Below are 22,319 nucleotides of genomic sequence, written 5' to 3'. Positions count from 1 at the left end.
GAAAATTCCGTCATTAATTACTCGCCTCATGTCGTCCCAAATCCATAAGACCTCACGTGACCCTCCATAGACAGCAACAACATTATCCCTGGCCCAGAAACTAAAAAAAAACATCAGTGGCTCAACTTCAGTTTTTCGATACTATGAGTGTATATCGTAATTTGTTTTCTGAAGATGAACGAAGGTCTTACGAGTTTAAAACGACATAAGGGTGAGTAATTAATAATATACATGATTTGCACAGTGGCAAGGTTCTACATGCGTCAAATCACACAGTGTTGTCAAGTGTTTACACTCACCTCCTTGTGTTCTTTCCTACATTTGAGTGCAGTGACCATGTCCTGGTAAGGTTCTGTGGGGACAGTGACGGACTTGATGACTTTGGGAGGAGGAGCTGGAGCTTTGAACACTCCGTGTCGTCCTTGTGCGAGTTCGACTCTTTACTGCCTCCCGATGAAGCGGCCTGTGCGAGAGCGACAATTGGAATTAAAGCATAATAGCATGTTGGGAAGCACTGCAGAGCTGAATCGTATAGCCCGAGTTGCCAACAACCGACCCACCGCTGGTTATGCAACATGGCGACTAAAGATGCTACAGAACATTATGGATTCATCATGCTGCAACTACTAAAAGGCCAAATCCACGACCAACAGCAACGCTGCTTAAATAAAACACTCCTAAGATGGCCAAGTGCTACACGCACTGAATAATGCAATGTTTTGAATACTCTAATATCTGTGGCCTTGGTTATAGGAATGCTAGAAAGCGGAGGGCTGCGTTAATGAGAATCCTTACATACAAGTTCAAGTGAAGTGTAAGCATATCTGTCAGTGTGCATAATATTACTGTGGGCTTCACTGGCAGCAACAGATGCAGGCTTGCTAAGTTGCATGGGATTGATTGTGTTTGGATGCTACATGTAGAGACCAAGGGAGAGGATGCTAGTTGGAAAACAACTGCACAGTGGGGTCGTGTTTGAGGCGCATTAAAATACAGTATTTAATTTAATAGTGAATGATTTATTGGGGTCAGTTATGCTTTTTTGGAATCTTTCATTAAAATGTAATAACTTGCTTCATCTCTGAAAATACTTCACCCAGGCTGCCCAGTCTGCTGGTTAATTTTAACCAAGAGCTGAATCAATAATGGGTGAAAGCTTTTCAAAAAAAAAAAAGTTTTGAAGTGGTATGATGTGAAGCCTTGTTTGTTGAAGTCAGTGTGATACAAGCTCCAAACCAGTAACCTGAAACAAAATATATGCTAAGTTTTTGAAGCTTTTTGAAAACGAGTTCTGAAAGCACCATCGCTAACCAGTTAGTTTCAAGCTTCGTGAACTAAAATGAAACTTCAATCGTAGTTTCTTATGGGAAATGCAGCCAAGAAATTATGTATTTAGTCACTATTTTAGGTTACTGTTGTAGAGAATGCAGTATTTAGCAACATGTAAGTAGGTGTACTAGGGCAGAGCGATATGGCCAAAAATAAAATAAAATAAAAAAATCTATATTTTATTTTTTTCCTCCATATCAGTCGATATGGAGCTTCACACTGAATCTCACAGTGCTGTTCAATGTGTGCGAGACTTATCAGCTAGTAAGTAATGTGCGCACAAACCATTCTGGCGAGCATAAGCCATTTAAACGAACAGGTTTAGTACACAGCAGCACAGGCAAGTCTGCTCTAGTAGCTCACTGCACCCCGCTGTGGCACACTTCAAATGACTAGCTCTGTTTCGATCCTCATTTGCCTCACAAAAATTAGATTGAACACTTATAATCGCTCAATAATTATCGTTTTCAATTTATCGCCCTGTCCTAAGGTGTACCGAACAACTTGTTGCATTTTTTTCCGAAAAAACAGGCCATTTTGATGGTCTTATTTGGCGTGACAGACCAAAACAGAGTGATCATCCCTTCATCTTTATCAGGCCTACTAGTTTTAACGTGAAACATGAATGATCGTCTCACCCCGACATAATCGTTCAGTGATTCAACTGCATAAAAACGTCATTAAAACAGCTTGTAAAGATTAAAGTTTAAGAAAAATCTTAAGATTACTACATGTATACATGTACACACACATATATGTATTTACACATGTATACATATATACTGTGTGTATGTGTGTGTGTGTGTGTATTTCAATTACTTTTTACTATACAATTAAAAAAAAGTCTTCAAAGCTTGCTCTATACTTTTTTTATTCTATCTGTTTTTTATTATATAACTTAATTCCTTGCTACGTGTACTGAGTTAAGTTAACGGACTTCTTAAAGCCCTTTATTATCATTGCTCTTTTGTTGATTTTGATCGCTTCCATTGTACTCATTAGTAAGTTGGTTTGGATAAAAGCGCCCATTAAAATTCTAAATGTAAACTGATTACAAAAAATTAAACAAAACTAATTTTTTCAGTCCCATTTTATATTGACTTTTACAGTTGCTTTGGTGTTAAGCTATCACTGCACAAACATCTTACACACTGGGGAAACACCAAAGCAAAAACTGTATGGAGTTGCAAAAAATAAGTGCGGGTTTCACACACATGTGGCTATAAACATTGTGGTGATAGCATGAGAAGTGCCAGTGCTGAAGTGCTTTCTAAAGTAGGTTGTGATTGTGTGTAGGAGTGTGTAGTGTTTGGTCCAATATCCTGTGCTTGGTGTACTCACTGGAGGAGCCTGAGATCGTGATGGAGGCATGGGCAGCAGCTCTTCTGGCTCTGGCTGGTTCCAGTGTCTTGCATTATACACAGCTTTAGTAGGCGACTGCAGAAAGAACAGACACTGTTACACTGAAGGCATTTTAAAACAAGAGTTTGCCATTCAAACCTAAGTTTACTGAACATAAGTTCAGGGTTCATTAGACTGTGATGACTTGGACCAAGAAGAACAAATACATTGAGATAAAACAGAATTGCAAGTTTAACAGTTTCAGTCAAAAAAGGCTGGAAAAACCTGAAAACACTGTTTACTAAACTTGCTTATAATATGGTTATCTGTGCAAAAGATTTTAACACTGTTTTTCCAATGGTTTATTTTTTTGTGAAAATTGAAAATGAAAATATATATTTTGGTTGCATTTGTGAGTTAATAAAAATGTAGATGGTTGTTTAAAATAATAATATCATAAAATCAATGCATCGATCGATATACTCCCGTATGGAATTAAATCTTACCATCAAATTTCTTGAGTAAGGGCAAATATCGTATCGCTGGGTATGAGAATTGATATCATATCTGATTTAAACTCCTAGTATTTATTAATTTTGTTGTTGGCAGCGGCCAACATGCTTATCCACATGCTCTCAGATTAGCTATGACTTTATTTGATGCCGTGTAGCCATGTCACGTTTTAAGAATTATTCCAATTCTTATCACATTGTGTCTGGTTAGGAAGCGAAGCAGCAATACAGGATTGTAAAAAAAACACTAGCTGGGATTTGAACTCTGATCGCGCAACCACACGGCATACTATTAGTTCCAACATTTTTACAAATTTTACAAGTTGTCCTCGTCTGTCCAAAACTACACTCAAGTATGAGCAGAAATAAGAGCAAACATTACTAAAATACCACAAAAAATAAAACATTCCTACAATGATTTAAAAAAAAAAAAAAAAAAAAAAATGTAATACTCATGGTAATGAAGCAAACATATCAGCATTCTGAGCCAAGAAACACTGTGAAAAGAAACCTGTGAGGGTTGGATGTAGAATTATACAAGGGTTCAAGCAAAGCAACCAAAACAAGTGTGAAAACTGAGAAAACATCTAATATCCAAATCCGCTTCAGCCATCAAGATAATGGTCTAGAAACATTTGACGCATAAGCTTCTGCTTCACTTTTAACAAAGGCGGCTATATTCCTTCAACTGTAATCACATTTGTAATTAAAACTCATTAAGAAGTGCTACATTTCTCAGCTTGTTTGTGTTGGCGGAGTGTGAATTGAAGCGCAGGTCATTTGTCTCAGCGGGAGCGCATTCAAAGCAGACTGCAGGAACACTCTATATATGAACAACTCGCAGAGGATGCCAGATCGAGTCAAACCGCAGGGACTGACGGCACACAAACAGCCAAAAGGGGATGGGGTGGTAAAAGGGCACTTGGCTACAGGAGGAGGTGTAGGCACAGTCCACTGGGCAACACCGAGTCTGGGTTATTATTAATAATGAAGAGAAAGATTCTGGCCCCCAACATAACTCCGCAGGAGACTGGTTTTAATCTTCTGTAATTAAGAAGTGTTCTTCATGCTAGCAGGGAGCGAAAGTCTAGCTCCACCCCACGGAGAGCTCCTCATGCTGGGCTAGAAGCCTCCAGAAGGTCTTGCAGAAAGAAATCAAAACTGCCCCTGAAGTGTTTTTTTCCACGAGTTGGAATCCCCCTCTAAAGTCTGGGAATGATGTTGCCAAGTAAGACCTCCAAGAGGAGCAGGGAGATAGTAAACAGCTGAAATGATACTCGCAAGCACATGAAATCGCTTCTAGCTATGAAAGCTCAGGTGTTGTTCAAATGCATTGAGTGTAAGCTTTGCTGTAAACATTGCTATTTTTAAGGTCAGTAGATTGTCTTGCTGAGGTAGTTAAAATAGATTTTCAATTATGACCGTAATCAATAATGGTCAGGATTCTGATCAATACTGAGGACGAGATTAAAGGGATAGTTACACAAAAAGCATTCTCATAGCTTCATAAAATTACGTTTGAACAATTGATGTCACATGGACTATTTTAAAGATAGGTTCTTAATACCTTTCTGGGCCTTGAATGTGGTAGTTCTGTCTATGTTGGATCAGAAAGCTTTTGGATTGTCAAAAATATCTTACTTTGAAGATAAACAAAAGTCTAACGGGTTTAAAAGTCTAACACACACACACTGAAATAGATAAACAATGATGAACAAAAATAAATGAGATCACAACAACTATGTTTGTAATACGTAATATTAAATATTAGGGCTGTCAATACTTATTTACATTCAAATTTTAAAAGATATTAATCTAGGCTTTCTGGACAGTGCCACTGTTATTTTTAGAGGGTTTTCCCACACAACTTTGCAAATAATGTCACTAAATACCCCATTTTAGCATAGCAGTGCAGCTCCTTCAAGGCTATTAAGTATGCGGCAACTGTTAATACTGGCTAATATAACTGCACAAGGCGACGCATCAACTCCCCTACTACAGCATTGCGTTTGTATTTTGACAACATGCATTATGATGCAGTTGTTGTGGTTACAAAAGATTCTTCTCGTGCCTCATTTTCAAAACTACCTACAATGAGATACCACAAACAAAACACAAAATCCTCTCACCTGTTCTAAAAATAATTATTTTTTCGTTCCTAACACTCGGGTCAATTGGAAGGCTTGCAGAGACGCAAATGCCATCTAAACAAGATGCATCACAGTAAACACTTCAAAAGATCAGCTTCCTTTATCCATTTGTCCTGTTGGCAGGAGTAGCTTGAGCATGTGGAGAACATCAGAAATAGCACAAAGCATCTCTCTACTTCCTCTAATGTAGTCAGTGTCATTGATTATAAGACGTTCCACTTATTTTTGACACGATGTGGCACTCATATTTAGTATACAAAGGGCATGGGTGTGGCCAGTAGTGCCATTCGATCAATATCTTACGCCAGAGAAGCAGCTATATATGCGAATGTAGCCTACTTTCCCTGTGAAAAAAACAACACCCAAATGAGTTTTTGGAGCTTGGCTTAAAATAAAGGCTTGATTTGTACTGCAAAGGATGAAACTTATAGGATGTTTAATAGCTGGGTGTTTTCTGAGACTCCGCCCTGTTTGACATGGAAATCTTCTCCAGTCAATTTCCTGACCACAGAAAAAACAAAAACGAACAAGCCCATGAACAGCGAAAAGAAAAAGAGTGCGTCTGACGAATGCTGTCTTTAGATAAATTAAAAGTTCATGAGTAGTGAACTCGTCTAATTACGAGTTCATATGCGTTCAGCCTAAGCTTTAAAATATAAGACAATTTAGACATTTCACAACATAATTTGGCGCAGCTGTATGAGCGCCACCAAGAGAATAAAAAAAAAAAAAAAACAAAATCGACCCATCAGCCCAGTCAACAGCTATGCACTAATTAACTTAAATATCATAATCATGCCATTATCAAAGTCTTAAGAGCTCAGGAAAAGAGTCAGTCACAAACAGTCTAAAGCTCTCAAGGTAATTTTACTACTGTCTTATACAGCAGAGTTACTGCCATCCATTGCACCATCACGGTTTAAAATTAGTGGTATACACAAAATAGGGCTGGATATTATCAACTACCACATGATAAAACAGAGGCAAGTCACACATGTGGAAGTCTCTACTAGGGCTGTACAAAGCAAATTTGATTATGTGCATCTCATCTAAAGCTGGTTCTGTGATTAGTAGTATATCGCCATCGACTGTTTTCAGATGGAGCGGCATTTACTACAGAGACCTAGTTCACTGTCAAGCTGGGCAATATTGCATTCATAATCGCATAAGCGAATCATCTTCAATTAAAAACGCTAGTCTCTACCATCAGGTTTCAAGTCCAAGATGCCACTATTTATTTTCACTATTTATTTACTTTTAAATCAAGAACAAGCAATAAAAAAAAACACTAAAATTATTTGTTCAGTAAACAATAAGGCCAGCTTGCTCTTGAAAATGTTTAACCATTAGATTCAAGGCAACCACTCAATTTAAATAACAATCCACACAAAGATGCTACAAATAAGAGCATGAGTTTCGCATTAGGTGGTGCTTAGGTATTCTTGGTCACTACTGTAAACAAAATGGCGCTGCATTTATAGGCTACTATTAAGTATAAAGATCAAAGTAAAATAAAGTAGCATGGAAACTTATCTGAAGAATGTCAGTTCTTATGAGCAATATAATATATACAGACTCCATACAAGTCCATACCTTTCATCCAGTATATTATCAAGCCTGTTACAGTCATTTTTTTCTGCTGGCACGTCTTTGTTCGCCTGTTTGCGTCAGTATTCAACATTTGCCTATTAATGTCCTGTTTACAGACTTTGCAAGAGTTCCACACAATTGCATTTAAAAGGATTACAAAGCAGTTAGTTTGAGTCTGGAACGGAGGCTGGCCAAAATAAAACCATAAACTGTTTAGATATGACTTGAAGACCAGTACCAAAAAAAAAAAAAAATCCAACAGTGTTAAAACAAACAACGAAAATAAGGAGGAAAAAGTTTCTTAAATAAAACATTGGTTCAGAGAGCGAGAGAGAGCAAAGGTAGAGCACAAGTGAAATGTCTCCACATGAATGATGCACTGTGAAGAATTAGTCTGAGCATTGAGGTGAGCAGGTTCTGGCCCTGGCATGTTCTGGGGTGGCTGGAAAAGTCGCCACGATGCTGAGGTTTGACCCGTTTCAAACACCTCTGATACTTCACAAAAGTCATGGATAAGAACATCCCTCTTGACTCATCCTGTAACTACAACTGAAGAGACACGATAGGAATATCATGGAATCAATACTCAAAATAAAAGCTCAAATTAATGTCATGTGAGAATGCTGATAAAAAAAAAAAGAGACTAAGCTAATTTAAAAAGAGCAAAAAGTACAATTACTGTAATGCACTTACAACCTAATTAAATGTGGCCATGAATACGAAGGATTTAAAAGCCGAAATGTACTGTAACATTTTTGTTGTAACACTTACATGATTTATTCAGTAAAAGTTTTATTTGAGCTGTGTTATTGAAATATTTTTTCTCGCAGTGGGTTAATAATACGGATGGCCACTACCAGACTTTTGTGCTAGCTGTCAGAACTGTCACTTGCTCTACTGGGACAGCAATTACGTTAAGACGTTTCAACAACCTCGCATTTATCGATCGTGTGAATGTTCTTGAGGCTTGCAAACTTAATCATTTGCTTTGTGATATTTGACAAATCTGGTTAATTGCTAAAACAGGCTACATTTTTTATTAATCCAATTTTCTCAGTTTTTTTGACATGCAAAAGGGTCAAAACAACTGAATACATAAATGCATCACTACACATAATACAAAACTGTCAGTACAAAAATGGGACAAAAAAAATGCCTAATATTAGCTGGCTACTATTTAAATAAAATACTAATATTTGTGGCAGTCTCAAAAGTGGCTTACCCAAAAAGATTCTAATTTTGTCATCGTTTACTCGCCCTCATTTCGTTCCAAACCCATAACTCTGGTGAAGAGATTTCTAATGAAATCTGAGAGACTTCGGTCTAAGGGTATGGTGATCAATGGAGGAAAGCAGTCCTAATACCTTTTCCTGCCTCTGTTAGATGTAGAATCATCAATAAATAAGCCGTTCACAGGGTAATTCCCCCGGATAACGTAAACACTGTGATATCAAAACATTGCTTTGTTTGAGCATTTATATGCTTAAAGTTCAATCATGACTTTAACAATCAATCATAACCCCACAGAAGGCTGTATGCACATAGAGCAGCCGCAGGAACATTTGTAATAATGGCTGAGCTGTCAGCGGGGGTGAGCAACATAACTGCATTACTGTCATTACAGATAAAAGTCATGCTGAAGAAAACTGTGCGATGCCCGTTCCACCCTCTGCCTCCACTACGCTGCCAATCGCGAACATAAACAAGAGAACAACAAATCAAAAGCCTAAATCGTTTCTTTACACGATGGCAGTAAGGTAACATTTACTTTGGAGGAAATGGGCGAAACAACCTTTAGATTCTAAATGAAATGACACGTAGCAAATACTGGCATCGCAAACCAGATCAGCTGAAATATACACAGGAAATATAATAAGGAAGGGACACGCTATGAAGCTCACCTTTTTAGGCCCACTGAAGATCTTCCTGCTGCTCTCCTTGGCTTTCTCCTGAGCTTTGACCTGAGGTTTCCTTACCGTCTCAGAGGAAAGGGGACCTCTGGGAATTCAGAGGATCTGTAAAACCACAAACAAATCAGCCGCGTGTCTGCTAATAGTTGCTACTATCTCTAAAAAGGAAAATGTGTTCTCTTCATTGCTAACAATACAGACAATTGCAATTACGAGGAACGTTTGGCAGCACATAGTACATGCACATAATAGTTAACATTTAAAATTGGGTCAAAAAGGCAAAACTACAAAGAAAAACTAACAAATAAACATACACAAATATAAAAATTAGGCAAACTAACAAAAAGAAAATACTATCAGAAACAAAAACAGATCAAACTAAAAATCTAAATATAACGTTATATATATGCACACACACTTTTTTTATATATAATTTTGTTTTTTTTTGGAAAATTCAACCTAGATTTGTTCTTGACCGCACAGTGAGATCAGCAAAGACATCTGAGCAGATAAACTACAGATTCAAGCAGGTACTGCAACATAAACAGAACCCAAAGCTACATCCCCAGAAATTGTGTTGGGTGTAAATACTGACCGTTTTTAAGGCCGTGACTGTGACCTGCAGTGTGACTGCTCTGAGAGCTCGGCATCTCTCTCGGAAGAGGACTGTCAACAATGGTCTCTGTTGACATCAGTGGCACTGCTACACCTGCTGCAGCCTTCCTCTTAGCTTTTCTTCTTTCAGAGGAACCCTCGTCTTCCTCACTGTCACTCTCACTTAGGTCATCAAAGCCGAAGTATTTGATCCTGTAGTTAGAGCTCCCCGAAGCAGAGTCGTCATCCTCAGCCACAGCGTCAGTGTCATCAAACCCAAAAAGCTCCAGCTTACTGCTCTTCGTTTTGCTCTGTGTGGGTTTGGAACGACTAGAAACCCAACAGACAAACAGTCAGACTCTCAAGCGGACAGACTTCAAATCAAACATGAAGGAATGAAGCCAAGTGAGAGCAACAGATGAATTATGAATTTGACAGAATTACTGGCATCCTTAAGGGTTTTATCAAATTTAATACTTGAGTTGGTATCTACGAACTAGCACTTGTTTAAAAGAAAAATTAATAAAAACCTTTGTAAACACAAAAGCTAACAATCTTAAAATATTTGATTTATTTGTTAAGTAGGGCTGTCATTACTTGATTAAATAAGAGTACCAGGGGTTCAATGAAATGGAGAAGATAGAGACTGTTAATGTTCACTTCTCTATTTTTGTTTTAGTTTTTGGAGGATGTTGATTAATTGCAGACTCAAACGGTGCTCAAATGGGTGAAAAGATCAAAACAAATAATTACATAAAATCTGAACCAAAAAACAACAAAAACAAAACTAAACATACCACAAAAATAACAAAAAAAACCAAAATGAGTTACGCACTGAAGCTTTTGAAACAAAATTATGCATTTTGCTGCCTTCTGCGCCATCGTTACTAAGCAACGGGATAAACGGCTGCCGGCTTGATGACGCAAATCGGACCCACATAATATGAAAGCATTCCAGCGAGGACAGGCAATCAAACTCAGATTCGGACCAGGCAATTGAACCAAGTGTGAAAACACCTAACACTACCACCCCCAAAAAACAGTATAAAGTACAGCAAAAAAAAAATGCAGGTATTAACAATTTCACAATATTACAGCAAGGTTCTTTTATAAAGCGATTACCTGAAAGGTTTGCTTTCTGTCTCCATTTTCTTCCTCAGTCTTCCTGCATCTCCTGGACTAGCAGCTGGGGCGCTGGCTGTGTACTCCTCCATACTACGATCCATGGAGTCCTGGAAGGTGACGTTAAACATGGAAACACAAGACGGGTGTAGCACTGTAAAGTCTCTCGTCCGACCTCTGTTTATAGTTTTCCCAGCATTTTCTGCTCCGCTGTTCTCCAACGCTCCCATGGAGCTATGGCTGGAAGCGCTTCCACTCCCATCAGCTCCACCGGGCTGTTTGCCTTTACTGGGTCTGCAGTATGTTCTGCAGTTGGACGCCCTGAGCACAGACTGAGAGTGGTCTTCGCTTTCAGATGGTTCTACAGGAAAATTAAAGTCCCCTTGGCCAAACTCGTCTAACGAGTCTCAGTGGAGGATTTGCCTGAATGTTGCTGGGACTGTAACTACTGGATGCCCACAAGGTGAGCGGAGGGTCTTTAGGTCCCGTAAAGAGAGATGTGGAGCGTGCTCCCAGACCGACCACAGCGCTCCAGGCATCGTAAGAATCCTTGTCCTCTGTTTTTTCAGACTTTAACGTGGTGGTCTGGGCAAGAGGTCTTGTGTCGCTTTCAGAAGGGTTTTTGTACCATGAGTAGCTGTGGCGATCTGTGCTCTCCATGGACCAGCTCTGGGTTTTTCCTACAGAAAAGAAAGTCAAACATCATTCAGATTTTAAAGAACATGACTTCAAACAACCATGTACTTGACCGGTAATGATCCTAAATTAGCGGGAAGTAGGTTACTGTAAATAGCTGTTAATAAAACCAACAGAAAAAAGCAATAACCAGTTACTCAAGCAAAATATTGTTGAAACTATTATATAACTACTAAGTTACACTACCTCATCGATTTCTCTCTCTGGCCAAAATGACTTTAAACTATATTAGGGCTTATAGCAGAATTGATTTCTGGATGATTCTGAGATCTTCCAAATGCGTCGCGATTCTCTTTAGAATCGATGGTGAGCTTAGATTTTAATAGCAGATGGTGCTCTAAAGCCCCATTCACATCATGGATGGTAAATATAAATATATAGTTCTAAAATTGTTCAATATTAAAAAAAAATGTCAGAGTCCATATAACAGCTATAACAGCACTTGAGGTAAACAGAATAATTTTTGTATGGATAGAAAAAAATAATGAAAAAATAGCTTCATAAAGATGCGTTTTCACCACTGATGGCAGATGGACTTTTCTGGACCTTGACAAATGTAATTTACTTGGATATTTCCTCCAAAATATCTTAAATTGTGTTCTAAAGACAAAAAATGTTTTAAAGGTTTGGACCGACGTGGGGGTAAGTGATTAATGAGAACTTTTTCATATGGAGTGGAGTAACCCTTTAAACTATATACTTAAGTTTACGCAACAGTTTCAGTTATCCAAAAGAAGCCAAAAGAACATGGGTTACTAGGATGATGTGAAGCCAACATAAAAAGGCACCAAAAGCTGGTTAAAAATCTTCATGTGAAATATATCACTGAATGGAGGTTCTACACATTTTTAAGGCAGCTCTAGTTTTAAGCTAAGACCACAGACTCAGTACATTGAATTTCTCTGATCCCATGACTAGTCAAACACAGGGAAGAAGATAATGAGTACACCGTTAGACACCTTCAAAGCAATCATCACACCTCTGCAGTCAAAACATTGTCTACGCTATAGTCTGGCAGACAACGTGTGTTATTCACCATTATAACATTACTGTATATATTCTCTATTCCTCCAATAACCACAATTAAGTCTACGTATTGTGAATCAGGAGACAGGACTAAACATTAATTTCAGTTTTGGAAAAAGGTCCTAAAATACAAATCCTCCATTAAGCTCCATAGCAAAAGAAGTCAGTGTCGTAGAAAGGCTGTTAGTTCTAAAAAACATGTATTACACAATAGCACTTACACAATTTCAGTTATATCACCACTTTGGTAATTCAGAACATTCCCCTATTCATTAGATTGTAAAGAGCAAAAAAAATGGCAAATTAGGCTGTCATGATCACCTCAAACATCCTGACCTTTATTAAACAACATCCAAATGACCGTTTACTTTCAACAAACCTATTAACAACAATTTAGGCAGACATTTTCAAACTACCCATCACTATCTAAAGACTGAATTCTGTTCAAATCTTAGCTAAAAAGGATTTATGTAACAGACCTATAAAACACATTTGAATTAAAGTCTGTGTAATGCCACGAACATCATGTCAAGGGGGAGCTCATAAGGTCAGTGTTTTGAATAGGGGCAGCCGAACTCATTTATTTTCAATAGGAGTGTGTGTTAAGGACACGTAACTGACAGATACCATTGACAGCGCAATAATGGTAAGCAGTACAGTTTACTATTATACTATTATAATACACAGTAATAAGACACAGTGACCTCAATGGAAGACGCACACAAAATGGCTCCTGAAGTTGTAAGGTAATATTTTGGATTTTGAAAAGCCTGTTGACTTTTACGTTTAATAAGGGTAACTTTGGAAGTTTTTATTTCTGTATGATGATACTCCAAACTTAGTCATTTGGCTAATACAGTTCTTCTATGTTTCTGATTTATTGGGATCCACTGTGTTTACTGATTTTCAGTTTTGTACACCCATTTAAACTTTGTAAGCTATTTGTTATTTTATATTAGGCATATAGCGCATATATATATATATATATATACACACACACATACACACACACGTGTATTCTTTGTTAATTAAATATTCTATTATTAAAATATAGGCTAAGTGAGGTCTGCATTGTATTTTGATGTTACTTGAATGCATTCAAGTAATTTCCGCCGAATTGCCACTAGTTTGAAAGTGAAAAAATGCGCATGCCACTTTCTTAAACTATTTTAAAGTGAGAAAACCCCACCCTGCTGCAATTGTGGTATTACTGGTGTTGTCACGTGGCAAAAAAAACTTCCTCACCAACCCAAAGTGTTTGACTTCATTTTTGGTGAACTTACCCCTTTTAAGTGCAAAAAACCTGCCTTTTAAATATGAAGTCAGCTTTTTTTTTATGTTTATAAGCATTATACCATTTAATTTGATAAAACTATTACCATACCACATGCACACAACAGCTTTTTTTCTACAATAATCTTTCAATAGTTTAACTTGTACACTGATGAAATGTGACATTATGGAAAAAGAATAATCTTTAAATAAATATAATTTGAAAAACTAATTAAAAATATTAATATAAAGATAAATCCATAGATAACTCAAAATAAATGCAATTTTCAATTAAACAAAAAAAAAAAAAAAAAAAAAAGGATCGCTTTCATGATTTTCTACTATTTTAAATATTCTATAAAAATGGCATTTTTTTCTCCCTCCACTTAAATGACAATACCATTCTTTGACATTTCAAAAAGAATACATTTCTGGAAGGAAAAGAGAAATACATTTTCAATCCGACACTGTGAGAGAGAATTGACAAGTTTCAATCTCTCAAGCAGCGAGAAGCCCATGTTCCTCCCTCGCTGTACTTCAGCCTCTGTCTTATCGCTGTAACTGTCACCTTTAATCCCATACAATACAATTTCCAGCCCACACCAACATATTTCAAACTAATTCTCAACACCTCTGAAAAACTATTAAATAACCAGGAGCTGTCAGGAGCATTCTGTTCCATATTTCTTTTAGATAGAGCTAATAATCTAGCGATGTTATTTTTTTGGTCAACAGTGCCTTTTACTAAATCTCATTTAACCAACACTATGCTCACGTGACCCTTTAACCAAGATTAATTTCATTCTTGGTAGGGCTGTGCAATGCATTGACTTCGTGAAACAAATTGATCAAGCTCACCTCATTATGAAGGTTAAACTAACTGTCAATGTTATGATATGATTTTGCCTTTTGATGCGATGTCACTGTGAGCCTTGCATCTGGGGAGCAGTTCATCCGAGATGATGCTTGCGTTCGAAAACAGCTAAAAGGAAGTTTTGTAAAGTTTTAAAAGACAGAGGAGCTTGTGCTAGTTTGTTGAAATGAATCTGATGACTAAGGCAATACAGTCATTGCAGCTGCAGAAGAAGGTCTGGTGCCAAGCGGCGAAGCACCTCGACTGTGTGGGAATATTTACGTGTTAAATGCTGCTGAGCACGGATACATCAAAAGCGTGTTTATTATAGCATTTTTCCAACCCAGAGAAAGCCCACCTTTAGAGAGAGTCGTGCAAAAAATGGAAACTGGAGCTCTATTCTCCTCATAATTTGTTTGTCTTGATGTTCCAGGTGTTAATTTTTCAACCCTATTTTTTTCTGTATAATACTTGCAGTTTAGTATAACATTTAAGAAGTTGACTGCGAAATGCTGAATGTCAGACAAAATTAACTGAAATTATAAAAACTTGATAAATCTGCAAAATAAACAGATTTATACTTGAGGTGGCAAATTCCTGGTTTGTTTTCTCAAATATAGATATCTTCAGAATAGATTTAATTTAAATACATAGGAAGCAAACACTGTAACAGTAATCGAGTAATGTGGTCTGTTTGTTACTATGGATTTTTAGCATTAATTGTACATGAAGCAGTCAGGAAATATGGCATGAACAGAAGAAAATAGTGTCCGCATTATAAACGCATTTAACACACCCCACCCCAGACCCACGTGGGTCATATGACATTTCATGCAGTTGACATAACAAATATGAGGCAGGGTAACAACTCACTGCATGATGGAGCCTAGAGAACATAGTCCCTAAAATGCAAGAAACAGGGAAAAAAATGCCCACGGGTTTTTGTCTCGTATTTACATCATAACACTTAAGCAATATCACACAAGTGCAAATGTGATACTGATCTTACACAGAAGTTCAGTGTTATTTTAGACACAATGTTTTGCTCAACTTTGCCACCGAAAATAAAGACAAAGCAGAACTGTTCGTCTCCGAGCAACAACACGCAGTGGCATTTCATTTCTTAAACCATGTTTTGAATGAACTGGGTGAACAATTAGGCTCGTTCTGAAGCGCTGCTGTATGCAGACCAATCCATGCATGGCATTAAAAGTATTGCGAGAGCAGTTCAAAAGCATGCTGTACTTGGATGTCATACACCGATCAGTCTGATGGTGATGATGTGCTTCAAGTCAAACAAGACCAATGATTCAATAGACTATTCATAAAGAACCATTTACTTCATTCACTACATTTGAACAAATCAAACGAATGAATAAATGACTAGATATCTTAATCATTAAGACATTTACCGCTACCTACCGACAGTTTTAGTTTATTATTTATGCCCAGTTACACAAATGGAATGTAGCTTAAGCTAAGACTAGGGCTTGAATCTAATTAAAGTTAAATTATTTAGTATAATTAGTTAAAAAGCAACTTTTTAAAAAAATGTCTTGAAGAAAACATTGTACTGTGTTAAGAGGCACACCTGCAATGACTGACCTATTTTAAGATATGTTAGAGCAAGATATTTTCAGTTGACACAGCTCAGACATGAATTTTAGTCTGGGACTAGCTTAAACCTTGTCTGTGAAACCGAGCTTATCATTAAAGAAATATCATCTATTTCCATAGTAATAATAATAAAATTGATTAAATTACCCTCCCAAAATCCTTTACTCACCCTCATGGTCTAAGAGTACATGTAATAAATTTTGAGGTGAATCAAAAAAAAAAAAAAAAAAAAAAATTTCTCGCTAAAGCAAATAAATGTCTGTTAGATGCTTTATCTTTTAGGAGTAATTTCTTGAAATATTAAAAGACAGAAATAATACAATTATGTATTAAATATATAAAAATACACATTAAATAAATTTAAAATATATTCTAGACAAAAAGAAAACATGTCACTGATTTTATCATTGAATCATTCATGGAATTGATTTGTTCAAACGGCTCATTCATTCATTCAGGAGTGAATCAAGTGATTGTCTTTATAAATCGGTAATCGTGAATCATTCATTTATGATTGAAACACTGCTGTGCAGCGGCTCACTGGAACTATTTTTGTTGATGATATAGAGCGAAATCATTGCTTGCTTACTGATCGGTTGTATTAAATCAATATTACATTTGCAAACTCCCTTAATAATTATTAAAAAGCCATCACTTTCCTTATGATGTGTGGGGACACAGAAAATGAGAGCATGCAAATGAGTTCTCAAGGCTCAAAAGCATGTCCAAACCTGACACGTTCCGTCAGAAACTGTGGGAATGAGCAGAATTATTATTAATAGCTGCAAACCCATGCTGAAATTCAAGTTCAACTCTGTGTTCTTTGCTAATAACCCGACTGTGAATGATGCGAGGGGGTTTACAATGCTTTCGATGAGAAGCTGCAGCTGTGGCGTGGATGATTTTGTGTGTGCCTGTAGAACAACAACAATGTGCCAAATGTTTCTTTTCCCCTCATTTTTTCTAAGTGATGACAAAACTTTAATCCCTGCATTTATTTGAGAAAGGTAAGCCTATTTACGGCCTTAAAATGATCAAAAGTGACATTTAGGACAGACAGGAATCCTGCAATTGATGGAAATCCATCATCGCAATATATAATTTATTTATTTCAGACTGCAGCCTTAAAGTAGTTTTTTCATAAGCAACTTTGTTTTTAGATGCAACTAGATGCAATACTGGTATCATTTCACTTATGTCTTTCTAAAAAAATAAAAAACTCATCATCAGTATCATGAATCGTATACGCATCGCACGTTAATTAATCGTTACATCCCTTTTCGTCAGCTGCGAAAACAAATTAAAGTGATTGCAATAAAATTGTTCTTCTGTCTTATCGTATTAGCTGTGGTGTGGACTTTCTTATTCTCATTAAATTAGAACGCTAATTAAAATGTAACATTTATAGTTATTGTTCACAGACAAATTCCTTTTTGATCCATAGGGCTTTGTTCGGTGGTCTAGAGAAGCGATATGAACAAACATCTACTTTTCGCTAATGGATTGATCCAAGCCAAAGCGCATTACGAGCAACAAAACTGAAGTGTCTTAGGAGAGCCACTCATCAGCATCTGTTATCATAAGAGACCCTTAGCAGTTACAGACAAGGTGATGAGTTCTGTGTGCTGTGCCTCTAAATGAGATAAGCAGCTCACAGGAGCCTGTCCAGACGCTACGCTTCATCTGCGTCTAAGTGTTCTCCTCGTATTAACATCGCGCTGGACGGGTGTCAGTGTTCTGAAAGTTTCCTCTAACTTCACCTCATTGATTACTTAGTCAGCCAAATGATTTGCAAGACCCTGGAGGAGTACCAACCTGAAAAAGCAATTACGCAGAGGAAATGTAAAATAGAGTTTGGGCCAATTAAAGATTTTCATTTCTTGGTCTGCTGGGAGCTCCAGGCTGTTGTTGCGAGAGCCAGTCCACCGTATCCTTACGGTGATATTAAGCAGGGTGTTACACAAGTCTACAGCCTGTAACGCTGGTGTTTGAGCATTTACAGCACTCATGGCAGCAGATACCCTCAAGGAAGCTTTCAGTGAAATGTGAATGATGATTATTAAAAAAAACGAGAAAAAAAAGTGACTTGTGTGATTGATGAGTCAGTTTATCTCAGATCTGTACCGCTACGACCAGCATCCCTACAGCAACACGCATGTGAAATTCCACCACATTCACTTCACATTTCTCTTTCCTCCTTGTGACAAATATAAAAAAATCCAAGTGTGACAGTTTGCTTTTGGCATTTTGTTGGGTATGAGAAGGAAGCGCTTTTCACGAGAATCCATAGCTTCTACAGTATCATTGCAAACAGTGAAGATTTGGTTTCGCTTCAACTCACGCAAGCCGTTTCATAGAAACGGTGTAAGAGAATGTCAAAGAAGCATTGCACGATTATATCCAATGAACAGTGGATGAATTTTTCAGGCAATGAATTTAGCCTGAAAATGGCTAGTACCGATTAAATATACTTTGAGGCACATCATTTTGGGATTTTTAACTAGAAACTACACACAAATGATTTTATCCTTCGGAAGATATCAAACATGTTTGAGCCAATTTTAGAAGAACGCATTGTTTTGATTTATTACTCATCTCCTGGTAACATTTCTGAGTGTGTTTGTTGGGTTTGGAATGATTTGAGAGTGTAGCGGTGTGTGAACTTCAGTCGTTGATTTTATGACGATGACATTTTTTCCAATTAAACCATTACGATGTCGTCAAGTGTACGAAACCTAAGCCCAGTTTCATAGATTGGGCTTAGCTTCCAGGAGTAAGCCATAGCTCAACATTCTTTAGAAAAAAAGCACCACTGGTGTGCATCTTAAAGACAAAACAAACACACTGGCGTGTTTCAAGATCAGTTAGTCTAATTTTCATTCAGTTGAAACAGCTCAGATTTACATTTAGTCTAGGACTACTTTTAAGCCTCGTCTGTAAAACCGGGTCTAATGTTTTAAAATTGGTTTAGCCTTAAATAACAAGTAGTAGGCCTAATCTTTGGTGGTTTTTATCCAAGCATACACATGCACTTCAGAAACACCTGATGATGTTAACTGAAGTGCACCTCTCTAAATCTGAGCAAAGGAAACTATAAGAAACAGCTGACAGCCCTCCACAGGATGATGTACTTCATCAAACTGCAACGTCAAAATTAAATATTCAAAAGCAACAGATTAAAGGTGTTTGTTTAAATGTTTCAGGCAAGTAAACAACCAAAAAAAAAACTATCTATCTAGGCGGGTTTATACGATGTGGTAAGCTAACACTCGCTTCCTGTAAAGTTAAACAGGTCAAACACCTGAAACACTCTGAGAGCATAAAACAACAACTGATTAATGCAGGGACGCTAGAAAAAATTAGGTATTGTTTAAATGTAAAAAACACAACTAATGTATTTTATGCAAGAAACAAACAAAAAAAAAATCCTTCAAGGAAAAACATACCTGTAGTAGAAGTGTTAAAAATTTCCCAGGATCCTCTGGCACTTTGTGAGCACTTCTCTCACTGCTGAGAGAAAGGGGCCCTGCTGGGGCCACGGCCTCTACACTGGCAGGCTGGTTCACCCTGCTGTTGGGCTCCAGCGTTAGGCTGGCCTGGGATCCCCCTGTCGACGTCATTTTGGATTTAGCCTGGGCTACGTTGCGAGACGTGACCGGCTTGGATTCTTCGTCGCTGTCGAATCCGAACGGATCCTCTGAGCCATCACCGTCCGAGACCTTGGTCCTCTTGGTCTGATCCGTCACCTCGGTCTTCAAACCGGGCCTCTTTGCTCCCACCTTGGCTTTGTAAGTCGTCTCGCCCCATTTGGTGCTGAGCGTGGCTCTTTTATTGGACAACACCTCGTCAAACTTCGAGGTCCCATCGCCTCCTCTTCGGCTGTATGTTTTTCCAAATCTAGATGTCATTGTGGCATCTGTCTCATATTCCCTGTGAACAATCGTCAACTGTTACACAAATATTTCACTGGCTGTTTTGTATTCAACCTGCCTCAAGATTCATCTGTTCATAATGAGTAAAATCAACATTATTCAGCACTCTGCTTGTGTGAAGATCTTGGGGCTATTCATTTCAAAACAGATGCACTCAAACTCATACAAACCTGACAACTTCTAGCATTTCTGTGCTGGTAAAAGAAGGATACTAGAACGTTTCATAATATGATCTTGATTTCAATACACACATTCAACATTTTGCTGAGTTTATTTGGCCTTCGTGGGAAACCGATTTGGGAAAAAATTGGATTACTTTGCTTACCAATGGATCTTTTACAGTGAATGGGTGCCATCAAGTCTTTATGTATGTGTGTGTGTGCATGTAAGTCTCATTAACTTTGAACTGTTGCTTGCCAGTCTATAACATTTCATTGAGTAAAAATCATAATGTCATTTCATTGAGTATAAATCATAAAATCAAAATCATCAACCTATTTGTTTAGAACCGTTTTGGACTGATTTTACTTGTAAATAGGCCTTAACCTGAGAATATATCTCTCCTGAATGAGCCAAAACAACATTTTCACTGAAGAAAGCAATATTATAGATAGAGGACCTGTATTTTTAGGCAGAAGCTTATTAATGGATTTGTTCCTTACAAACAAATAGCTTTACCGTTTCATAGAATGCTTATTAATGGACGGGAGTCATTTGAACTATATGATTATTTATTATTATAGTGTGTGGTTTTTTTTTTTTTACACTGTGATTTTATCTGCTGCTAGGAACCTCGTTCTGATGTCACCCATTCATCACAGAGCAAATGATTTGATGAGCAAACCATCTCTAAATTTCTCAAAAACTGATCCAGTGATGAAAAACTCATATACATCTTGCACGGCCTTTAGTGCGAGTAAAATTTTGAGCAAATTTTCATTTTGCACCGTGAAAGTTCCATAATTCTGACTACAATAAAGCATTAAACTAAACTAAACCAAAACCTGCCACAAATTTGAGGCAGAATGTTGTAAACCTGTATTCCTGCAAATACAAATGCTATGGCACATTAACACAGAAATCATTCATAACCACAATATTACCACTGGGATAATTTGAGGCTATCAATGGTTTGCAACCTAGCTAGACCCAGCTGGACAAACCCCAAAAATATTAAGCAAAATTTATGCTAAAATGTAATTTTTATTAAATACTTTCTTAACACAAATCAATCAGAAGTATCAGAATAAATCAGTGTGGCTTTGTACTCTACATAAAAACTAAATTGAAAAAGTGGTCAAAAGAAAAAAAATAATAGGTTAGTCTTGAGTATTCATACATCAAAAAAAAAAAATAAAACAGGCTGTGCGCGTTCTTAAAGTCCTTAAAAATAATAAATAGCATAGATTTTAGAGTTGAATGCATTGACGTACCAAGTAAAATGCCATATAGTAGTCATTCAATCCCATGCATTACAATCATTATAATTTTAGCTATTCACTTGCTTACAAACTAACTAGTGCCAACTGAACAACCCCAAAAATATTAAACAAAAATGCATGCTACAATTCCAATCAATATTATTGCAAACACAGAGACTGTCCCTCAATATTCAGCAATAAACTATGAATGCTAAAAGCTAATATGATTATTAGCTAATGCTATTAATTGTACCTGTTCTCTCCTGTTTACCTTTCACTTTGCAAAGTTCTTCCCTTCATAAAGCGAATAAGACATAAACACAACCTCTTTATGTTTTAATCCAACAAAAGAGTGTCTGAAAACCAGCTTAGCTGATAAAAACAACATAACCATGCTAACGGCTAATGGGCTAGCAAGAGGATTAGCGTGAAAAGGCTAGCAGGCTATCAGGCAATGCTGCGAAATGCACCCCTATGTCCAGCAATAAAACGAAATCATTGGTTAAAAATTTGACTTTTAATCTACAGGAGAACTGAACCCCACAGCAGGACCGAAGGAGGTTAAATACTCGCCTGGTTAATGAAGAGAGTGAATCCGGGCCTCCGAGCTCCACTAACACTATAAACAAACACTAAATACTGACAAGCACTGTTTCACGAGCTCAACCAACGCAGTTATACGTGTATCTAAGATATGAGTTTCGATATAACGGAATATAAAGATTTACAAGCTTTCTGTTTAAGTTTTTCTCATATATTTATCACTCGATTGTTTCGGCTCTGAAACACCAACGGCCTCCATTCGCGTTCCCCTCCTCGCGTTTTTCGCGTCACGACAATTGCGTCGCGGCACAGGCGTAAATATTTTGACCAATCACGCGCCGCGCTGCACACGTCAGACGCTTTTCGAGGAGCGTAATTGGTTAGTCCTGAAAAGAGACTTGAACTTGAACG

The 22,319-nt window shown here is 37.4% G+C and overlaps 1 protein-coding gene across 1 annotated transcript in view; it reads right to left on the bottom strand.

Annotated features, from left to right (window-relative positions):
- Positions 1-19,920, bottom strand: part of LOC122355768 (wings apart-like protein homolog) — a 34,913-nt gene extending 14,993 nt beyond the window's left edge. The window contains exons 1-8 of the mRNA XM_043254326.1: positions 19,521-19,920; positions 10,998-11,228; positions 10,549-10,909; positions 9,394-9,756; positions 8,824-8,920; positions 2,671-2,766; positions 300-463; positions 22-100 (exon numbers count right to left, since the gene is read on the bottom strand). Of these exons, the coding sequence (XP_043110261.1) occupies positions 22-100; positions 300-463; positions 2,671-2,766; positions 8,824-8,920; positions 9,394-9,756; positions 10,549-10,909; positions 10,998-11,228; positions 19,521-19,920 (1,791 nt within the window). The remainder of the gene's footprint in view (positions 1-21; positions 101-299; positions 464-2,670; positions 2,767-8,823; positions 8,921-9,393; positions 9,757-10,548; positions 10,910-10,997; positions 11,229-19,520) is intronic.
- Between the last annotated feature and the right edge of the window lie 2,399 nt (positions 19,921-22,319).

Source organism: Puntigrus tetrazona, chromosome 12 (assembly GCF_018831695.1).
Source record: "Puntigrus tetrazona isolate hp1 chromosome 12, ASM1883169v1, whole genome shotgun sequence".
NCBI lineage: Eukaryota > Metazoa > Chordata > Actinopteri > Cypriniformes > Cyprinidae > Puntigrus > Puntigrus tetrazona.
Note: the sequence above shows the minus strand (reverse complement) of the source record. Positions and strands in the feature narration are given on the sequence as shown.